The sequence below is a fragment of the Vipera ursinii genome, assembly GCF_947247035.1.
Source record: "Vipera ursinii genome assembly, chromosome: 2".
NCBI classification, from domain to species: domain Eukaryota; kingdom Metazoa; phylum Chordata; class Lepidosauria; order Squamata; family Viperidae; genus Vipera; species Vipera ursinii.
The window spans coordinates 267,129,856-267,150,805 of record NC_139513.1 but is presented as its reverse complement, the minus strand read 5'-3'; the positions used below and the strand labels follow the sequence as shown (position 1 = coordinate 267,150,805).

Sequence of the window (20,950 nt, the reverse complement as noted above, 5' to 3'; positions counted from 1 at the left end):
GGGACAATTAATGTCATTTTTTCTGCAATGTGTGACAGTATTGCTGAATTTTCACTAGATGTGACTCTCTTTTGATTATAGCTCAGTATGCCTGCTAGCTTAATGTTGAATATTTTGTTTGATTGTCTTTGCAGATTGCCACACAAATTTCTGTACTGATTGCAAAAGTTGCTAGGCTGGATTGTCCTAGACAATGGCCAGAACTTATTCCTACCCTTGTAGAATCTGTTAAAATTCAAGATGACCTTCGCCAGCATAGAGCTTTACTTACCTTCTATCATGTTACAAAGACTTTAGCATCTAAACGGCTTGCTGCAGATAGAAAACTTTTCTATGATGTAAGTATGAAACTTTGCTTTATCAGGTATATTGTTTGATTGCTAAAGGTGGACATAATTCAAAGTTGAATAATTTTGAATTCAAAATGCCCCTCTGGAATAAGATGACTTGGCCTCTTAGGGTTAGTTTTTACCTTGAAATGGTTCTGTTTCTAATTCTATTTGGCCATTTTAATCTGAAAATGCTTCTGGTGAGGTCAGAGCAGCTTGCTTCAAAATCGAAGATTGTAATTTCAAGCTAAAAATAATTCAAATTCAAAACATTTTACTTATTCCTGCTTATTTTTTCTGGTCCTCAAAAAAGAACAAAAACTTAGTGCTCAAATCTTCAAATTTAAAATATTTTTAAAAAACCTTTAATTATAGCTGATGAGGCACATTGACAAAATCTGTCATTCTGAGGATGATTTATTTATTTATTTACTTATTTGATTTATGCACTACACTTTTCATCTAAAGGTGGAATTTAGAGATCATGATGATATATTCCAGAGATATCAGTAATTCTAAACTGTAGACAATGCTCAGTAAATGACAATTTTTAAGGCTATGATTTTAGGTTGGTTTAAGAATCTTCCTTTTTGAGGGGAATGAAAAATTTGGTATTTTATACTTACTAGCATTTCAGATTTCTGATTTGTCTAACTTGGCAAATATTTTTGGATGCTGAGAGAATATAAAAAGATGTGGCAGAGAAAATCAGTTGTGAGAGATACAATATGAAAAATCAGTGCCATGCATTGGTTTTTTTGTAAGAGCTCTTGTGTAAGAGCTCATGTAGCTGTTTTGATGCTTGGTTGTATCCAATTTAATTTTACTCATTAATAAAATTGCAGTCCTGATTGCACTTATTTAAAACATGAACAGCTTACTAAATAAGACTTGCTCTGGGTAAATATGCTTATGTGTCCTGACAAACAGATCAAATTACAAAGCTAAGTTTATAATTTAGGAACAGTTGGATTATAGTTAACTTACTGAAACCTGTTGCATCTATATTTATTTTAACTGAAGGTTTTTTAATTATATTTCTGCAGTTAGCTTCTGGAATTTATAGTTTTACCTGTTCCTTGTGGAATCATCATACAGATACATTCCTTCAACAGATTTGTGTTAGAGATGAAACATCTATGAGTAATTCATTAGAAAGAACTCTCTTATCATTGAAAGGTAATTGACAAAAATGTTATATTTAAAATATAGTATCATGTGAAATACAGTCTCAGGTTTTTATCTTTAGCATAAGACATATACTTTCTTGGAGGAGATTAGTTTAAAGAACTGATCAGTTTCTCAGGTTAAAAAAAAGCATCTTCCATTTCTCTTAAATTATCATTTGATCATCAAAGTTATCTCAAAATAGGAGCCCTGGTGGCACAATAGTTAGAATAGAGTATTGCAGGCTAACTGCCCGCAGTCTGGAGTTTGATCCTGAAGGCTCTCAGGGTGAACTGAGCCTTCCATCCTTCTGGTGTTGGTAAAATGAAGACCCAGATTATTGTAAATTGCCCAGAGAGTGCTGTAAAACACTATGGAGTGGTATATAAGTCTATTGCTAAAATTATACTGAACTTCTTTTTAAACTTGACATGATCACTCAGATTTTTAATGGCATTATGTAAACTTCTCATTTAAACAAAATAAGTATAATATAGTGTTATGATTTTTCAAGATTTATATCTGCAATATATCCAAGCTCTGTTTCAAATTGTTTATCCACCAAATTACTAGTATTCTTTGTTCTAACTTACTTACGTATTTTGGCTGGAACTGATATATAGCTGATACATTTTAAAGCCTGCCGCTTTCTAGAGTATTTGAAAGAGTATATTGCAAAGGACAGAGATGGGGGGAGACAGGTGGGTTTGGCAGTCCCTTGGGCTGAGAGAGACCAAGGCCGGAATGGCTTGAATTGGTGGGCACTCACTTAATAACCCATGATTCTCAGTTAACTGGCAATGGAGAGTGCTGCGATTGTGGTCACTAAGTAATGCAGTCACATGTTCTCTTGCTTTGCAACCCCATCACTTCACAATGGAAATTCTGGTCCAGTTACAAGTTGAGGACTGTAGAAACTTAATAATAATAACAATATTTTTTCCAAATGCTTTGATTAGTCCTGTTGAGTTGTCAGACAAGGATAAATTTGTGAAAGAATTCTGTACTCTCATAACAATGACATTAAAAACCTCCTGAATTATTAAGATTAACGGATTTTATTTTTTACTAGTTCTTTATATATAAACTACAGTGCTAAAATTGTCCTGATAAATGTCAAAAGCTTTGAAGTTATTTGATACTGAAAAACTAAAGTTGTAAGAGAATGTTGTGAATGATGATCATATTTAGATATTAAAGTTATCCTTCCAAAAACTTTCCTAATGTGAATAAGCAGTATTCTTATTCTTGGGTATGCTTCATGGTTGCTAAGTTTCTCCTCTCAGAGGAAAAGCTAAAGTTAGTGTTTGAGTGAGATTACTAGCTGCTTCCTTTCCTTGTTCAGAATAAGACATAGTAATAGCAATAGCTTCACAGTGCTTTACAGCCCTCTCTAAGCGGTTTACAGAGTCATCATGTTGCCCCCAAAGATCTGGGGCCTCATTTTACCAACCTTGGAAGGATGGAAGGTTGAGTCAACCTTGACCAGTGAGATTCAAACTGCCAAGCTGCTGGCAGTCAGCAGAATTAGCCTGCAATACTGCATTCTAACTACTGTGCCATCACGGCTAAAGAATGCTTCATTACAAGCCAATAATTGGGATTTGATGATTAGCATTGTTTATTATTATAGAAATATTTTGTACTATTGAATTTTAGATCAAAAAGCTAATGCATTTTATATTTGTAAGTGTATCAAAAATTGAAAGTTATCCTTTTCTTATTTTTTCCTTATTTTTTCATCTTTCCCTTCCCATTTTTTCCTTTTAAATTATTTTTTGTTGTTGCTTTTTATATTTTAATTCTTATGGAAATTCGATTGTTGTTCTTAGTTGCGAAGTCGTGTCCGACCCGTCGCGACCCCATAGACAACGTTCCTCCAGGCCTTCCTGTCCTCTACCATCTTCTGGAGTCCATTTAAGCTCACGCCTACTGCTTCAGTGACTCCATCCAGCCACCTCATTCTCTGTCATCCCATTCTTCTATTGCCCTCAATCTTTCCCAGCATTAGGCTCTTCTCCAGTGAGTCCTTCCTTCTCATTAGGTGGCCAAAGTGTTTCAACTTCAGGAGCTGGCCTTCTAAAGAGCAGTCAGGGTTGATCTCTAGGACTGACCGGTTTGAACGCCTTGCAGTCCAAGGGACTCGCAGGAATCCTCTCCAGCACCATAGTTCAAAGGCCTCAATTCTTTTATTTTTAATATACTTGATCGAAAGCTGAAAGAAATTTGATAAAGTATATTAAAAATAAAACTAGGCCAATGAATAACTTTTGTGATGTTTTAAAAAATGTTTTAATTTTCAGTGCTTCGCAAATTGACAGTTCATGGGTTTGTGGAGCCTCATAAAAACATAGAAGTGATGGTAAGTGTTTTATTTTTTGTAAATAAAGTAGCTATTCAAAAAGTGTAAAATACTGAATATTCTTAGATGTCTAAAGCTGTGTTTTAGCATAATGATAACACCAAACTCATACTGATAAAGAGCTTCTGCTTGTATTTTCTTGCTGCACGAGAGGTTAAAACTGGAAGAATTTTTCCTCCTATGGCTTGTACAACAATATGGTAGAATTCAAATTCTGTCTTGTTAGAAGAAAAGAAAGAGATCCTTCTTCAGGTGCAATCTTTCTTGGGCCTTTGGCCTTTGAACATTGTGCTAGAATTGCACTCCAAAGATAGACAGGGACAGGGAAAAGAAATATACATTGTATAGTTAATAATGTTCTCCTTTTGTCACATTAAAAATATTACTTTGATAACAATTTCATGAGGGGCTTTTAAAAAATCTAAAAGAGTGTGTCAGTAACACCTTTTCCAAGTAACGCATTTAATAAAAAAGACAAACTCCTGAGCAGTATTCATCAGATGTATTGTAGACTAAGAGTCACTCTGCAACTGATCAAGTAAGCTGCAGCTCAGAAAAGCTTATGCTTTTAATAAGATGTGTTACCGTAGTTGGAAAACATTTTACCAGACTCTTGATTTGTTGTTACCATAGATTAATGTGACTCTCCTTCTACATTGTCTAGGAAGGGCTCCTGCACTTCACTCAAATATTTGGTTTGTACTTTGTGTACTCCTACTATAAAGAGACATAGGCTTATTCATTTGTTTGACAGCTAAAATTATAAACAATTATGCCTTATTAGTGTAACAAAATTGGAACCAGTAACATTCAAGATATTTGGGAGTGTTATGCTGTAGAAAAGGATGAGAATATCTAGCTGATAATTTTAAGAATGATCTATATGTGCTTTGTTCAAGATATCCTGTTCTTGTTCCCTTACCTCTTGCTTTAGATGCTTTAGTGTGACAAATACAATTATTCTTTAAAGCAAATGTAACACAATTTGCATTTTTTGCTTTTGCCTCCTCAAGGAATTTCTTCATGCAGTATTTGTACGATTAAAACAATTTTTGGAATGTAGTAAGTATTTTAAGACCGGGATAAAATTCTGTGTGTGTATGTTAGGAACAGTCAGTTTGTTGATTTTACAGATTTGATTAAACTTTTTGTACAAACCATCTCTTAATGAAATACTTTATTATTGGCAAAAGTTGTGACATAATTTAACTGGTTTGTTTTCATGTTGTAAAAAAGATACAATAATTCAGATATAATCCTACTATATATTAAAATAAATAAATCTGGGAATTTCTTGTTAAACATAAGTGCATTTTATTTTCTGGTTGTATTTATACTTCCTTGCCTTCCATTAATATTTGAAGAATGGTGGCTTTAAATCCTAAGTTTAAATTAAGATTTAATTGAAAATTCACTCCTGGCAATTTCACTTAGGTCTTAAATAATACAGATGATTTATTGATTTTATTTATGTATTTATCACATTTCTATGTTGCCTATCTCACCTCAGTGATTCTGGACAGTTTACAATAGAAACATAAAAATAATCTAAAAGCATTAATAAGAACAGAGTTAAAACAAAAGTTAAGAACAAAGTTAAAAGTAGTCAAAGACAGAGGGAGACTCCTCATGTCACCGACCTCCCCCCCAAGGTCGCTTCCCACTCTTCAACCCCCATTCTAATTGACCAAGTCAAGTCTTAATACTCTTTTGCAAGGCTGGAAGGAGGGATCCTGCCTCATCTCTGAGGATATGGTGTTCTAGACCATGGGGGGCAATGGCAGAGAAGACTTTCTTCTTTCACTGACAGGATTCCTCAGTATACCCTCTGACTGACTGGATGGGATGAGACAATGTGATTGAGGTGAAACAGTTCCTCAGGTAACCTGGTCACATGCCATGAAGGACTTTAAAGATGATAACTAACACTTTGAATTGGTTATCCTATCAGAGGTCATCCAAAAGTGTGACCAATGCTGTTTCTGTCCCATATCTGGACCTGACACATGACTGGAAGAAGTCCTGAAACCTGATTAGAAGAGGTCCAGATAATCTTTCTCATCCAGGATCCTGAGGAGTTGATGTTAGCTCTAAGTACCATATTTTTCGGACCATAAGATGCACCTGACCATAAGACGCACCCAGTTTTTAGAGCAGGCAAACAAGAAAAAAAAATTCTGAACCAAATAGTACTAAAACAGGGCTTTTCAACCTTTTCATCCATTGTACCACTTTTAGGACAAGGCAATGTCCGAGTACCACCAGTCGCCCAGCAAGGTGTCAAAAACTTGACCCCCCACCAAAAAAGGGAAAAAAATGATAGTAAAGGTAGTCCTTGACTTACAATGATTCACTTAGTGACTGTTCAAAGTTACGACGGCACTGGAAAAAGTGACTTATGACCATTTTTCACACTTATGACTGTTGCAGCATCCCCAGGGTCATGTGATTTACATTTGGATGCTTGGCAATCGATTCATATTTATGATGGTCACATTGTTCCAGGGTCATGTGATCGCCTTTTGCAACCTTCTGAGAAGCAAAGTTAGTGGGGAAACCAGATTCACTTAACAATCATGTTACTAATTTAATTTCTCTCTCTCCTCTTTCTCTCCCTCTCTCCCCCTCCCTCTTTCTTTCTCTCTCCTCTCTCTCTCTCCCTTTCTCTCCATCTCCCTCTTTCTCTCCCTATTTTTCTCTTTATCTCTCCCTTTCTCTCTCTCCCTCTTATTTCCCTCCCTTTCTTTCTCCTTCTCTCTCCCTCTTTCTCTCCCTCTCTGTTTTTCTCTTTCCCTCTATTTCTCCCTTTCTCTCTCTCCCTCTATTTCCCTCCCTCTTTCCTTCTCCTTCTCTCTCTCCCTTTCTCTCTCCCTTTCTTTCTCTCCCTCTCTTTCCCTCTCCCTCTTTCTCTCCCTCTATTTCTCTCCCTTTCTTTCTCCTCTCTCCCTCTTTCTCTCCCTCCCTATTTCTTTCTCCTTCTCTCTCTCTCTCTCTCTCTCTCTCTCCCTCCCTCTCCCATTGTCCCTTCCTTCCTTCCTTTCTTCCCTCCCTCTTTGTCCTTCCCTCTCTGCATTAGAGCAGTACCCACGGAGGCGGCCCTGCGGCCCGGCTTTCTCTTGCAGAAAGCAAGCTGAAACGGAGCGAGGGAGATTGCCAGAAATGCGAATCGGCCGATCTCGCGCTCCTGCAAACTCCCTCGCTCGGTTTCAGCTTCTCTTGCTACAACAGAAAGCAGGCTGAAATGAGGGAGATTGCAGCAGCGCGAGATCAGCCGATTCACATTCCTGGCAATCTCCCTCACTCCGTTTCAGCCTGCTTTCTGTTGTAGCAAGGGAAGCTGAAACCGAGTGAGGCAGATTGCAGGAGTGTGAGATCGGCGTTTCTCAGGATCACCTTCAGACCATAAGACGCACCCTCGTTCCCCCCCCCCTTTTGGGGAAACAAAGTGCGTCTTATGGTCCGAAAAATACGGTATATCATTCTCCTGTTTCTTTGTTTCTTAATTATGGATTTTGCTATATTACATAAATCTGAATTTTTTTGGCAGCAGCCTTTAACAAATACTGATTCATTTGAATTAAACTCATAGGTCTGTCTAAGCATGACTGATATTCTTGTGCTTAATAGTATAAATTAATTTTATTTATCAGGTAAAAACATAGGAACAGATAATGCCTGTAAGGATCGGCTAGAAAAGACTATAATTCTTTTCACTAAAGTGGTAAGTCTCTGTAGCTGTTAATCTTTTGAATTTTTTTACCTAAATAAATTCTTAAGATTTTTAGCAACTTCTAATGTAACAATTATGCTATTATATTAATAATAATCAGTATTAGTAGAAAATGCTGTCTTACAAAATGTGGTTTGCATAAATAACATAAAGGTTCATTGAAGAGAAAGTAATTGGGGAATAATTAAAATTAGAGACTCCAGTGAATTCATTACAAATGAAGTTTGTGAATTCCCTTGCAGGTCCCCAGATTCTGTATCTACCACAAGACTAATATTAGAAATATCTTACTGAAGTCTATAGTTCTTGCTTCCTTATCTTGCTTAGCTTTTTGAGTGTTAATATTTGCCTAAAGCCCAGAAAGGGAGGTTGAATACAAACAGCACTGATATACTTAGGCCTACATCATGAATTTCATGAATTCTGGGTCAAATCTCCAATGTAGAATTCTCCAGAATCCTTCAGAATTACTTTGTCTTATCACCCAAACCACTTAAGGAAGAGAAACTGCAGATCAGCAATCCATAAATATCTTATTAGGAAAGTTGCATATGCCACCCAACAAAGAATACTCAGGGTATTACTTGGTTTTCTTCATAGTCTGGAAAAAGAATACATGGAAAACCATCCTTGATCTAAAATGGGTGAATCTTTGTATAAGCTGCAGAAACTTTCAAATGAAAATTGGAAATTGAAATTATTAAGTTTAATAATTCTGTTAAATCTTAATAATCTGTTAAACATTAAATGCCAAATATGCCTAGTGTATTTTAAAATAAACCATTTGTTATTCTGAGAGTTACCTATATTACTTTGACCTACTACTACTACTACTACTACTACTACTACTGTTGTTGTTATTATTATTATTATTATTATTATTATTATTATTATTATTATTATCATTATTTTTGTATTGGTATTCTCATGCATACATATATATTTTCAATTTTTAGCTTTTAGACTTCTTGGACCAACATCCATTTTCATTCACGTCTCTAATTCAGAGATCATTGGAATTTTCTGTAAGCTACGTTTTTACAGAGGCTGGCGAAGGAGTTGCTTTTGAGCGTTTCATTGTCCAGTGCATGAATCTGATTAAGTTGATTGTCAAAAATTATGCTTATAAGCCTTCCAAAAATATAGAAGGTAATTTGTTTTTTTTAGTTCAGTGCTATTCATAATTGCTTGGCCCTCTCTAATATATGAGTAGAATACATATTTTCTTTTTTGTGAACTATTTTGCTGCAGATAGCAGTCCTGAAACTCTTGAAGCTCATAAAATAAAGGCATTATTCTTTACATTTCCAACATTAATGGAGATATGCAGGAGGCTAGTTACTCAGTACTTCTTGTTAACTGAGGAAGAACTAACAATGTGGGAAGAGGATCCTGAAGGCTTTAGTAAGAAATTTTATTCTTTCAGTTTAATTTTACTTCAATGAATAGCATTCTGGTTTTCCAATTACCCACAAATAATATAAATAGTAAACAGTGTATATTGATATATAATTATGATTTCCATAAGATTTTGCTTATAAAAAGCTATTGTTTAAATATAAATTTCATACTTGTACTCAAGATGTGACACCAAAAGGATAAATATTAGATAAGTAAAAATTTAATATATTTTTTTTCATATTATATAGCTGTTGAAGAAACAGGAGGTGATTCTTGGAAATACAGTATTCGGGTAAGTATATGGCATGTAATTTAACTTAAAACTTTTTTAAATATGAAAATTAGTGAAAACTTTCTGACTACATGCTAAAGTCCACGTTCTGACAAAACCAGGAGAGCGGAGTTTTGTGTATAACAATCACTTAGCAATCGTTGAGGTTATAGTGGATCTCCATAGAGCTATTGATGACCTTTTTTGAAGTTCCAGTGCCCCAAGTAATCACATTTTGGGTACTTAGTAGCTGGCTTTATGACCATTTGCAGCATCCTACAATTACCTGGCTGCATTTTTTGCCAGTTTCCAATGTTTATTTTTGGTTTCTGGCCAAAAAATGCTCATTGGGTATAATGGATTCATTTAATGACTGCAGAATTCACTAATGACCACTTTAAAAAGGGTAAAATTGGTTACGGTAGCATGGTTTCCCACTTAATGACCCCCCACAATTTACGACCATGATTCCAGGTTCCATTATATTTGTATGTTGAAAATTGCCCCGAATCTAAAGACTGCAATGTCTGTTGGCGGGGAGGGGGGGATTGTTATTTGTTTACTTTTTACATAGTATAGAACTTCATTAATGTTGACAGCAGTTTGAAGATTTTCCAACTTGAATAAAACCTTGCTTATAAATTACTGTTGGAGTAATTGCTTCACACTTAGCAACAATAACATATAGTTTACATGGGGGTATCTAAAACAATAATTTAACTGGGAATGTGAAGTAGTGCTAGCCTAAGCTATATTTAAATGCATTTTCCTGCATTTCAGAACTCGGTTGTAAAAGTAGAGTTTAGTATACTGGGCAGTGAAGTGATGCTTCTGAAATGGCAAGCACTGTAATAAGAAAATAACAAATGGAGGAGTCAAAAGTAATGGGAAAAACTGTAATACAGGGATAAAACAGTGTTGCAGACAGGAATATATGCTTAAGGCAGGTGATAATGTAATTGGACAAATTCACTAATTATAATGTCTGTAAGTTATAGAACTAATCTAACCACTTTGCGCATCTGCTTTCATGTCCTAGTTAGGTCTCTTAGTACTTGAAGCTAATTTGTTTCATTGTTGTTTGGTTTCTATAATAAGCCATTTTAATTTATTTTCAGCCATGCACGGAAGTGCTTTTCATTGATGTTTTTCATGAATATAATCAAACGCTTACTCCAGTTCTTCTAGAAATGGTTCATTCCTTACAAGGTATTTTTAATAAAATATGTTTAATAGTATACAATACTAGAATATATATTTCATTAAGTAATATAAATATTTTTACCAGGTACTGTTGGGTTCTAATTAAAACTACCAGAACTTTAGGAACTAATAGAACACTAGGATATTTATTGGCTTAATGAACTTTTAACATGGGATTATTTAGGGGTAGTTAAAATTTATGAATAAGATTAGAGTTGAGATGGAAAGTTTGTTTTGCTTTTGTTAAATGAATTATTGAAGTTCATTCATACCCAGTGTTGATCCTAACATATGTTGAATTGTCCTGTCTCGTGTTAGTTGAAAGACCTCTTAAACATCTTAAGTGCATAGTATGTTGGGATTTTTACTATAGTTGAAATAACACTAGAGAAGTTGGCCTGAAAATTCAGATTCAGCTCAGGTCAGCAACTTTCATCCGTGTTAACATTCTGCTAAAAGCTGTAATATTGTTGTTTTGTGTTTCCTGGGAAGTTTTTTTTACAAAAGCAGAAATTTTATATTAAATGTAAACAATGCAAACTTCATATGTACAAGTAGTCCTCACTTAATGGTAATTGTGACCGGCAACTCTGTTGCTAAATGACATGGTTGTAAAGGACAATGTCATGTGAACATGTTGACTTACAAATGCAGTTCCAGTTGCCACAGTTAAGCAAATTCCACATGGTTGTTCAGCATAGCATCATGTCATCACTATTTGTGACCTGCTGGCAGGACTTGACTTTGCTTATTAGAAGTGGTGGCGAAGGTTGCAAATTATGGTCATGTGACTGCGGGACACTGCAACCACTGTAATTGTGAGCCGGTTTCCAAGTGTCTGAATTGCGATTGCCTGACCGTGGGGATGCTATAATGCTGCAACTATGAGGGTTGGTTGTAAGTCTTCATGTCCAGCACCATCACAGTTTCGAAGGGTCCCTGTACCCAGTGCTCTTCAATATCTTCATTAATGATTTGGATGAGGGGATAGATGGGGAACTCATCAAATTTGCAGACTACACCAAGCTGGCAGGAATAGCCAATACGCCAGAAGATAGGCTTAAGATACAGAAGGATCTGGACAGACTGGAACACTGGGCACTATCTAACAAAATGTAATTCAATGGTGAAAAAAGTAAGGTTCTACATTTAGGCAGGAAAAATCAAATGCATAGGTATAGTATAGGTGGTACCTTGCTCAATAGTAGTAACTATGAGAGGGATCTCGGAGTCTTAGTAGACAATCACTTCAATATGAACCAGCAGTGTGCTGCAGCTGCCAAAAAAGCCAACACAGGGCTAGGCTGTATTAACAGAGGGATAGAATCAAGATCAAGTGAAGTACTAATACCACTTTACAATGCTTTGGTAAGGCCACACCTGGAATACTGCATCCAGTATTGGTCACCACGATGTAAAAAAGATGTTGAGACTCTAGAAAGGGTACAGAGAAAAGCAACAAAGATGATTAGGGGGCTGGAGGCTAAAACATATAGGGAACAGTTGCTGGAATTGGGTATGTGTAGTTTAATGAAGAGAAGGGTGACGGGTGACATGATAGCAGTGTTCCAATATCTCAGGGGCTACCACAAAGAAGAGGGAGTCAAGCTATTCTCCAAAGCACCTGAAAGCAGGACAAGAAGCAACGGATGGAAACTAGTCAAGGAGAGAAGCAACCTAGAATTAAGGAGAAACTTCCTGACAGAACAATTAACCAGTGGAACAACCTGCCTCCAGAGGTGGTGAATGCTCCAACACTGGAGGTTTTTAAGAAGAGACTGGACAGTCATTTGCCTGAAATGGTATAAGGTTTCCTGCCTGAGCAGGGGGTTGGACTAGATGACCTCCAAGGTCCCTTCCAACTTTATTATTATTATTATTATTATTATTATTATTATTATTATTATTATTATTATTATTATTATTATTATTATTATTTATTCATTCGCTAAATGAGGACTTCTTGTATTTTGTAATAAGGGTTACTTAGCTTGTTTTCTCTCACTTTGGGAAGGTACTATATATCTTGAGCTTTTGAAATCAGAATTTGGAGGATCAGAAGAAACCTAGATACGTAGATAGCAATTAGTGATGTTTTGGTGCATATCCCGAATTCCGTGTGCTTCTTCTGTGTGTTTCTTGATTGTTTCCTCAATCATGCTCTCATCACAGGGTTTGACACCCAGAGTAAAAAAGGTATCATAAGTGGGATAGTTTTAGAGGAGGTCATATACTGTTATATTGATAGCTATACTGGCATCCCTATAAGATGCAATAGTTCTACTATAGCTATCAAGCATTAAAACCTAATGAGCTTTAAGTGGGCCAAGGTACAAGGCTCTGAATGCAAGTTATTATATCCTATGCAGAAACAGAAGGAACAATGATGATAAATAACGATAGCAATGTTAGAAATATGCACCTTCAAATTTATGGCTGTGAACAAGTAGGGTAGAGTCTGAATGATTTGAAAAGTAACCATACACAAAACCCAGGGAAAGCAAAATAGGAATTTACTCCCACCAAATCTAATGTATCCCTGATTCCCCCATACCGCTCAGGAACTGTAAAATAATTGGAATAAAAACCAGAAGATATATTGGATAAGCTATACATTGGAAACACTTCTTGAAGAGTTTCTGCTCTCATACCCTCCTGTTAAACATATTATTCCAATTTGGAGTGTCAGTCTTCCCTGCCAACTGGCCAGTCTTCCCTGTTGCAAAATATTCAGAATATTCAAGTACTGCTTTGATTTAAGCCCAGTCTTCCAGTTCATAAAATAGTATACACCAAGTGTTTGATCTTGATGCAGTGCTCCATCCAGATAGAAGAATCCTGATGTACTTAACTTTTTGAATTGTTACCAATTAATAGCCACAAAGAAAAAGAACTAATTATTCACCAGTAGATCTAGTTTTTCAATGGTAATCTAGAAATATATAAAAACTTCACTCTTAACTGTATAGATGTTATTTATAGGTTTCAATTTTTATAAGCGGTTGAGGAAAATGATGAGAACCACAATGTTTTCCTAAGTTCTAGGATATTCTGCAATTGCCTTATATGAATTGCCTTCATATAAGACAATTTCATTATAATGTTGATAAGCAGTTACCATGCATAAATATCTACTTTCCCTAAATGCTTTCCCTTCATTACGGCTACTTCCAATTTAGATGGGATTATAACTGTCAAACAAATGCATATTTATTTCTATCCTGCCTTTATTATTTTTTTATAAATAACTCAATATTTCTCTACTTCACACAAAAACAATTTATTTCTTCATATGTCAACGAATAAGAAGAATTTCTAACTCTTGTTTTTCTGTTACATTTATTACTTCAGGGCCCACCAACGTGGATGATACTCATGCTCTTCTGATTAAAGATGCTGGTAAATTCAGTTTTTTAAATATATATATACCTTAAATTAACATGTGGGATGTTGCTTGTTTTCTAATGTCTTTTAATAAATGACAGTATAACATTGTCAGAAGTTTTAAAAACAATTATCAGAATAAACAATGCGGGTAATTAATATAGAGTTTAAAAAATTAGGTTCTGCACAGGAATGAATTAAAAATGTATTCTGAACTTGATATGGAACATTTCCAATTCTTCTTGATTTAGATATTTCCAGCAGAACATTTTTGAAATTTTGGAATGTCATGGGAAACAAAATCCCTTCATTCATTTAAGTCCTAGGGTCAGAGAAAAAGATTATTTGATGCCAAAGCCAGACTACCATACAACATACAAAAAAAGTGGCCAGGAGGATATTTTTTTAAGAAATATCCATATCAGATAAAAGGAAAAATTAAATGGAAATCTCTGACATGGACATGCACAGTTTTGCATTTAAACAGCTTCTCTAATAAATGCTGTATATACACAGACCATAAAGGACAAATGAGCTTACATTGAATTCAGAAGAATTATAATTAGGCATGTATTAGATTGATAGGCAGATATAGATATATATGTAAAGCAAGAAATTTTAAGTTTCCTAGAAAGAGCTAGATTATCTTTTTATCTTTAGACATCCATGAAAGATAATGATAGATCTACTTACACTTTTTTATATGGAGAGTTGGATTGCTTGTATCATTCTGTGGGGATCCCAAAGGCATTCCACAATCTCTTACTTTGTGTGCAGAATAATAGATTAGGTAAATCTTTGATGTGACCCAGCAGTGTCCCTTTTGTGTTACAGCTCAAAATGACCATTTTAATAATCTTACATGTTAATATGTTTTGTAAATTGTATTCCTTGTAAACCAGTACATTTTATAGCTTTTTTTAAATTCCCACATTTAAATTTTTTTTGTTCAGTGTACAATGCAGTTGGACTAGCGGCATATGAACTCTTTGATAGTGTGGATTTTGATCAGTGGTTTAAAACCCAGCTACTAGCAGAATTGCAAGTTACTCATAACAGGTATGTACTATTTTTAGCTAGCTGTTCATGCAAATTCAGTATAAATAATGCAATTTTTGCAAAGTTGTTCTCTCTGCATTCAATTAAAAATATTGTAGGTACTATAGATTATTGGCAAATATAAGTATGCAGATGTTGAATTTTATCAATCTCTGTTGCTTTCTTCCCTTGTACTAAACTTGGAATCTGACACAATTGCTGGCATTGGACTGGTCAAGCCACTGTTACTTTTTTCCATACTTCTACAATAGCTACATAAAGTTTTGATAACATTAGAAAATAAAGAATTGCTACAGTGGCAACTCCATACATAGGCTGCAATTTGGATCTTAATACTCTTTGGATTATAGTAATACAGGACACTAAATATTTTGTATAGTTTGTATTTTGCATTATAAGGTAGTTTGCCTTAACATGTTGTGAGAACACTTAGCAACCATAGTTGATCTTGAGGGGGAAAAAAGCAAATGGTAAGTGATTAGTGGGAAATCTCAGGGTGCAACCTAGACAGAACCCAGAAAAAGATGATAGCAAATCACTTCAGTATTTTTACTAGAATTTGAACTGAACTGAAGGAAGACTTCATTTTTCTTTAATATAATTCTTGAAACATTATTGGAACCAGTCATATCATAGATATGTTTTGAATTTAAAAAAACTGTCAGAAAAGCAATGACATTCTTCATGAAACCTCTAGTCTTCCTACTGAAAATTATAATTTATCAGTATCTGGAAAAAAATTGTCTGTTCCCAGTCAGAATGGTATTCATTGGAAATAATAAATATTATGAATTGTGGTTCTTGTAGATTCCAAATGCACTGGAGATACAGAGATTACAAAAAAGATATATCGCTGAAATAGTTAACTTTACTGAGCCTCCCACTTGGAAAGTTGAAAGTATAATCCTAGGCAGTGACAGATATTTCTCTATCAGAGCACAAAGAGAAAATATCTTGCTGTGAACTCTGTGTAGGTATCAGGAAGGGCATCTGACCAGTAAACGCTCAGCTCCAATCACTCTGATTCCACCCCAATAAAAGGGATTTCAGGGTTGTAAAAAGAAAAAAGTCAATTAACTTTACTCCTTGAATGTCTGTATTCAATATTAAATATTTTATTGTAATCCTTTTTCTTTGAAATTACTGTCAACTCATTTTTATTTATTTTTATAGAAAATTAAATAAAGTGTTTCCCCGAAAATAAGATCTATCCCGAAAATAAGCCCTAGCTTGATTTTTACGTTTGTGCCTAATATAAGCCCTACCCCCAAAATAAGCCCTAGTTAAGACCCCACTCACTCAGTCCCACCATCTGGTTGCATGAGGTAAGCCGAGGCATACGCATAAAAATCAAGCTAGAACAGAGGGGTGGGCATCATCCCAGAGCTCCATTTTCAGCTGCAGAGGTCTTTCCTGAAGGCCTGTGCTGGCAAAACGGAGGCTGGGGGTACGACGCACACGAGCAGTGGCAAGCAGTTGCAGAAGAAGTGGGCTGGTGGCCATGCGGGCTCCTTCTGGATGGGCCTGTTGGTGCTGCCGCCACAAGATGAGACAGTGCAAAAGACATCCCCTGAAAATAAGACTGATGCCTCTTTTGGAGGCAAAAAAATTATAAGACCGGGTCTTATTTTCGGGGAAACACAGTAATTGCAATCAACTAACACCAGATTCAAATATTGTTTAAAAAAACCCTGCAAATGTTCAGACATTGTAGGCAGAATAAAATTACTGAAAATGTTTTGATATTGAGCCTTTTAGTAACCAATTTTAATAACCGTGACTTCAAAAAATATTTTTTCTGTTTATAGGTATAAACCAATACGGCGGCGAGTGATCTGGCTAATTGGACAATGGATTTCTGTGAAATTCAAGTCTGATTTGAGACCTATATTGTATGAAACAATCTGTAATTTGCTTCAAGATGAAGATTTAGTGGTATGTCTAGATTTTTTTTAACAAGTAGCTTTTCTTTGTCATATTTCTAGCCTTTCATGTTCAGTTTACTGATATTTGCTTCTTGTCACATTCTTTTGTTAGGGATGTCTCTATGGATTTTGAAATGTTCTTTATATAATTCAGAAAATCTGAAAAAGTTTTTCCCCCCAGTATCATATCTAAGTGAAGATGTATTCAGTGTTCAGAACAACATATCTATGCTAAGCCAATTAAAATAATCTATTTTAGATCCAAGCCAGATCAGTGGTTTGATCTCAGAGTAATCATGCACCATTTACATTTTGTTCTCCATTGTGTAATTTAAATAAACATAAATGTAAATTTTGCATGTGGAAAAAGTAAGCATACCCCTCATTTGCCACTCTAGATATACCTAAAATTAGAATCAGGTGCACCAAATCAGGTTCAAATGATTAGAACATCATTAAGGAGTATCTGGAAGGCACCTGTCTATTTTAAATCTCAGATTTTAGTTTGATTTGCTCTTTGTTTTTAAACTGTGTGTATCATGATGCCTAGATTAAAAGAGCTCTCTGAGGCATTTAGAATGATGGTTGATAGAGTCTGGAAAGATCGTCTACAAGTGAAAAGAATTTCAAACAACTGTCAACTAGCCTAGGCTAGGCTGTCCCAGCAAGTTCAGCCTCAGAGCAGGACACAAGATGGTGAAAGAGGTCTCTAAAACCCCCAGAATTTTTTCAAGCTGACAGCATACTTATTTTTTCCACAGAAGGAAGTAGCATATCTATTTAATTAAAAAGATTTCAAAGTCAGTTTTTAATACCCTTTCCTTTGTTGTTCAGTTACAGATAGCCCTTGACTTTCAGCTGCAATTGGGACTGGATTTCAGGCCATAAATCTTTACGGTCATAAATCAAGGCATTCACATGACTGGACCCAATGTTACATCTTTTTGTGGCAGTCATTAAGAGAATCACAGTCATTAAGCAAACTCACAGTCTTAAATGCAAACCCATTTTTCCCAAATGGGAACATTTTTCTGGAAACTGGCAAAAAGTGCCACAATCCGGTAAAAAAGTCACAAATCACAGTCATATGATCACAAATCATTGCAACCAATCTTAAAGGCAACATGGTTGCCAATAACCAGAAATGAAGTCACATGATCAGGGGAAAGGTGGCACAACATGTTATGATGCCCAGATGTGCTTTACAGATTATAAAGCCCCTGTTTTGGACCCGTCATAGTTTCAAATGGTCATTAAGCAATTGATCAAATGCCAAAGATATCTGTGAGACATTCTTCTTGTTCTCTGAGCTTAGTTGTTTTCTTGCAGATGTTTCATTACCCAAACTAGGTAACATTATCAGTGCTAGGAAAGAATGGAGTTTGCTCTCAGTTTATATTCTAGTGGCTTTCCCTGTCAGTATTGGTGGGAGTGGTCTTAGAGGTTGGGCTGTTTACTGTTAACTTGTTTGGCAGTTCCTTGATTGGGGTATTGTTTACTTCACTGTTTGTCTGATGTTAGTCTTGGAGTTAAATCGGTGCTCATCTGGATGCTGATGGGGAGGTGCTTTGATCTTTTTGTTCCCTTTTTGTCTTGTTGGTTATCTTTTTTGCATAGTATATAGATATTGTTTATGTCTATGTGTCTACTGATGGCTAATTTATCAGAGTGCCAGGCTTCCTGCAGTGAGTTTGTCCTTGCATAATAACGTTCTTATGCAGCTCTCCTTGTTGGAGGCTGGTTGCTGCTTTGGTATTGGAACACTTGATAGGTGTGGGTGATTTTCCTATATACTTGTATTTTTAGTTTGCCATTGTGGTCTCTGCTTATCAGGATGTCCACGATGAGTAATGAGTTGTTTTTTTTCTTCTTTTCTGGTAAACTGGATTCCTTTGAAAATGTTGTTGATGGTTCTGTGGGTGTTTTCTAATTGTTCCTTGTTTATTATGGTAAAGGTGTTGTCTGCATATCGCTTTTGGGTTGTAACTGTGGAAGTGTTATGTCTCTAGACGTTGCATAACAACCTCCACTATAAGTCCTGAAAGTGGTGATCCCATAGGTGTGCCTTTAATTTTTTGGTAAGTTTGTCCATCAAAATGGAAGCGTATGGTGAAATCCATAGTCCTGAGGGGAGCAATGTGGTCATGGATTCCTTGGCTAACTCCAGATCTATGGATGTGAACACAGCTGTGGCATCAAATGAGACCATGATTTCGTCCTCTGTAGTCAGGTCTCTGATTGTTTGAAAACCCTATATTGAAGAGTTGATGGAGTATTTGCTTCATCTTGTGAAGTGCCAAGCTTTTTTGTTAATTCTTTTGCGAAGTTGTAGGTAAGGGTCCTTGATAATGATATGATTTGACAGAGAGGTATCTCAGGCATTTGGGGGCGTCGGTAGAATTGTGGAAGGATGGATCCGCTGCTTCTTATCTGCCACTGTTTATCTTTGGTAGTTTGGCCTTTCTAAGTGAGTCACCGACAGTTCTCTTAATCCAGTTGTCTAGTTTTAGTATTGCGTTAATGGGATAGATATCTGTATATCATCTTTATCTTCATATACTGTTTTAATAAAGATAAAACATTGATACATACTTACTTTTTCACATGACTGTATATATAGTCTTCATTTAATGACTACTTCATTTAGTAAGTAGTTCTAAGTTGCGACTGATAAAAAAGTAACTTTGAAACCAATCCTTATATATATGACTTTTGCAAATCTAAAGCAAAGCAAAGGTGTAGTAAGATATAAGTATAGCCTTGATTTCATTTACTGAGTACTCCACTTAACAGCCAGTGTGCCAGTACTAATTGTGGTCGCTAGACAAGTACTGCTTGCATTAATAACAGCAGCTGCTAAGCTATAAAAATCAAATGCTCTGTCTTCTGGTTCCATCTATATACAGACATCTGGGTTTTTTTGCTTCAGTTGTTTTTAATAATCATTAAGGTGGCTCTAACTATCCCATATTATGGTAGTTTAAACAGAATGTCATTGACTAAGCAAAATCTCTTTCCCCAGTTTTAGTTAGGATTTCATGCAAAGTACTCCTAACTATAACAGTTGTAACTCATTTGTAAGCCTTTGTCAATTTTATCTGGTTCTCTTTCTGGGAGTGCCTCTCTCTTACCTAAATTAAAATGCAGCTTCTTTGCCCTGAGTACATCTCATGTGAACTACATTCCTCTTTGATTGTCAAAAACCTCAGTACGGATATGCTGCAAAATACAGCAAACCTATCATAGAAAACCTTAAGGAGGTCGACTTTGTATGTCCCAAAGGTGTGTTTGCTTTGTACGATATCAAGGAAGTCTTTGATCCAAAAATTTGCTGTGGGTAATGGAACAGTGTATCTATCACAGAGAAAGTCTGAAGATGTATTTGCACTAGTTATCCATCATTTTTAGACTGTAGTTATTGATTTATTTATTCAATATTCAATAGGATTTATGTGTGGGCATCCTACCTTCACGTGTTTTTTTCTCTTAATGGAGTATAATTCAGATTCATTGATAATTCTGACTGGCAGAGAATTCAGGTAGCAGGAAGAAAAACCTTGCAGAAAGCTAACATTTTTAATAAAAAAGATAAGACAGTGTCAGGCATGCCAGTCTGCAGCAAACCAATATTCCATATAGTAGTTTCTAGTTCAGACTCCTTGCAGAATATTATTTTTTTATATATTCTCATTGAGAATATTGTCAATAACAAAGAAAGAAAATAAAGTTTGTACACTCTTTCCTCTTGTCTTCAACCTCAAAAGTTATTCTCAAATGTGAATGTTATTAATTTATATTGTATCATTTCAGATCCTTGCAAGTACGAAAAATATATTAGCCTAGGAGGATTTTTTCAAAGACTTTTACTTTCTTATAAAATATTTATTGAAAACTGTTCTGTAGATTTTTTTAAATATACAATTTTTAAAGTAATCATGACATTTAAATCTGCTGTTCTCATTTTTATAATGAATCTCTCTTTTGTGAAATTTTCTATTTACTAAAAAAGGGAATATAATAATGATGATGATGATTTTGATCCTTACCCTGCTTGGTCCCAATTTTAGAATTAGAAGTCAAAAAACTAATTTCTCATTTAAAAGTGGCAAAACCTCAGGT

The 20,950-nt window shown here is 35.3% G+C and overlaps 1 protein-coding gene across 4 annotated transcripts in view; it reads left to right on the top strand.

The window, feature by feature from the left end:
* The window catches only part of IPO11 (importin 11), a 74,977-nt gene that overhangs the window by 11,207 nt on the left and 42,820 nt on the right, over positions 1–20,950 (top strand). For 3 of the 4 annotated variants that reach the window (XR_014491448.1, XM_083354586.1, XM_083354588.1), the window contains exons 5-16: positions 135–338; positions 1,376–1,508; positions 3,800–3,858; positions 4,872–4,920; positions 7,509–7,579; positions 8,545–8,737; positions 8,840–8,992; positions 9,238–9,281; positions 10,379–10,469; positions 13,815–13,862; positions 14,801–14,906; positions 16,715–16,841. Coding sequence is in view for 3 of the 4 variants with exons in the window: in XM_083354586.1 (XP_083210712.1) it covers positions 135–338; positions 1,376–1,508; positions 3,800–3,858; positions 4,872–4,920; positions 7,509–7,579; positions 8,545–8,737; positions 8,840–8,992; positions 9,238–9,281; positions 10,379–10,469; positions 13,815–13,862; positions 14,801–14,906; positions 16,715–16,841 (1,278 nt within the window). In the remaining variant the exon portion in view is untranslated. The remainder of the gene's footprint in view (positions 1–134; positions 339–1,375; positions 1,509–3,799; positions 3,859–4,871; positions 4,921–7,508; positions 7,580–8,544; positions 8,738–8,839; positions 8,993–9,237; positions 9,282–10,378; positions 10,470–13,814; positions 13,863–14,800; positions 14,907–16,714; positions 16,842–20,950) is intronic. The other variant, XM_083354587.1, reaches the window with a different exon arrangement.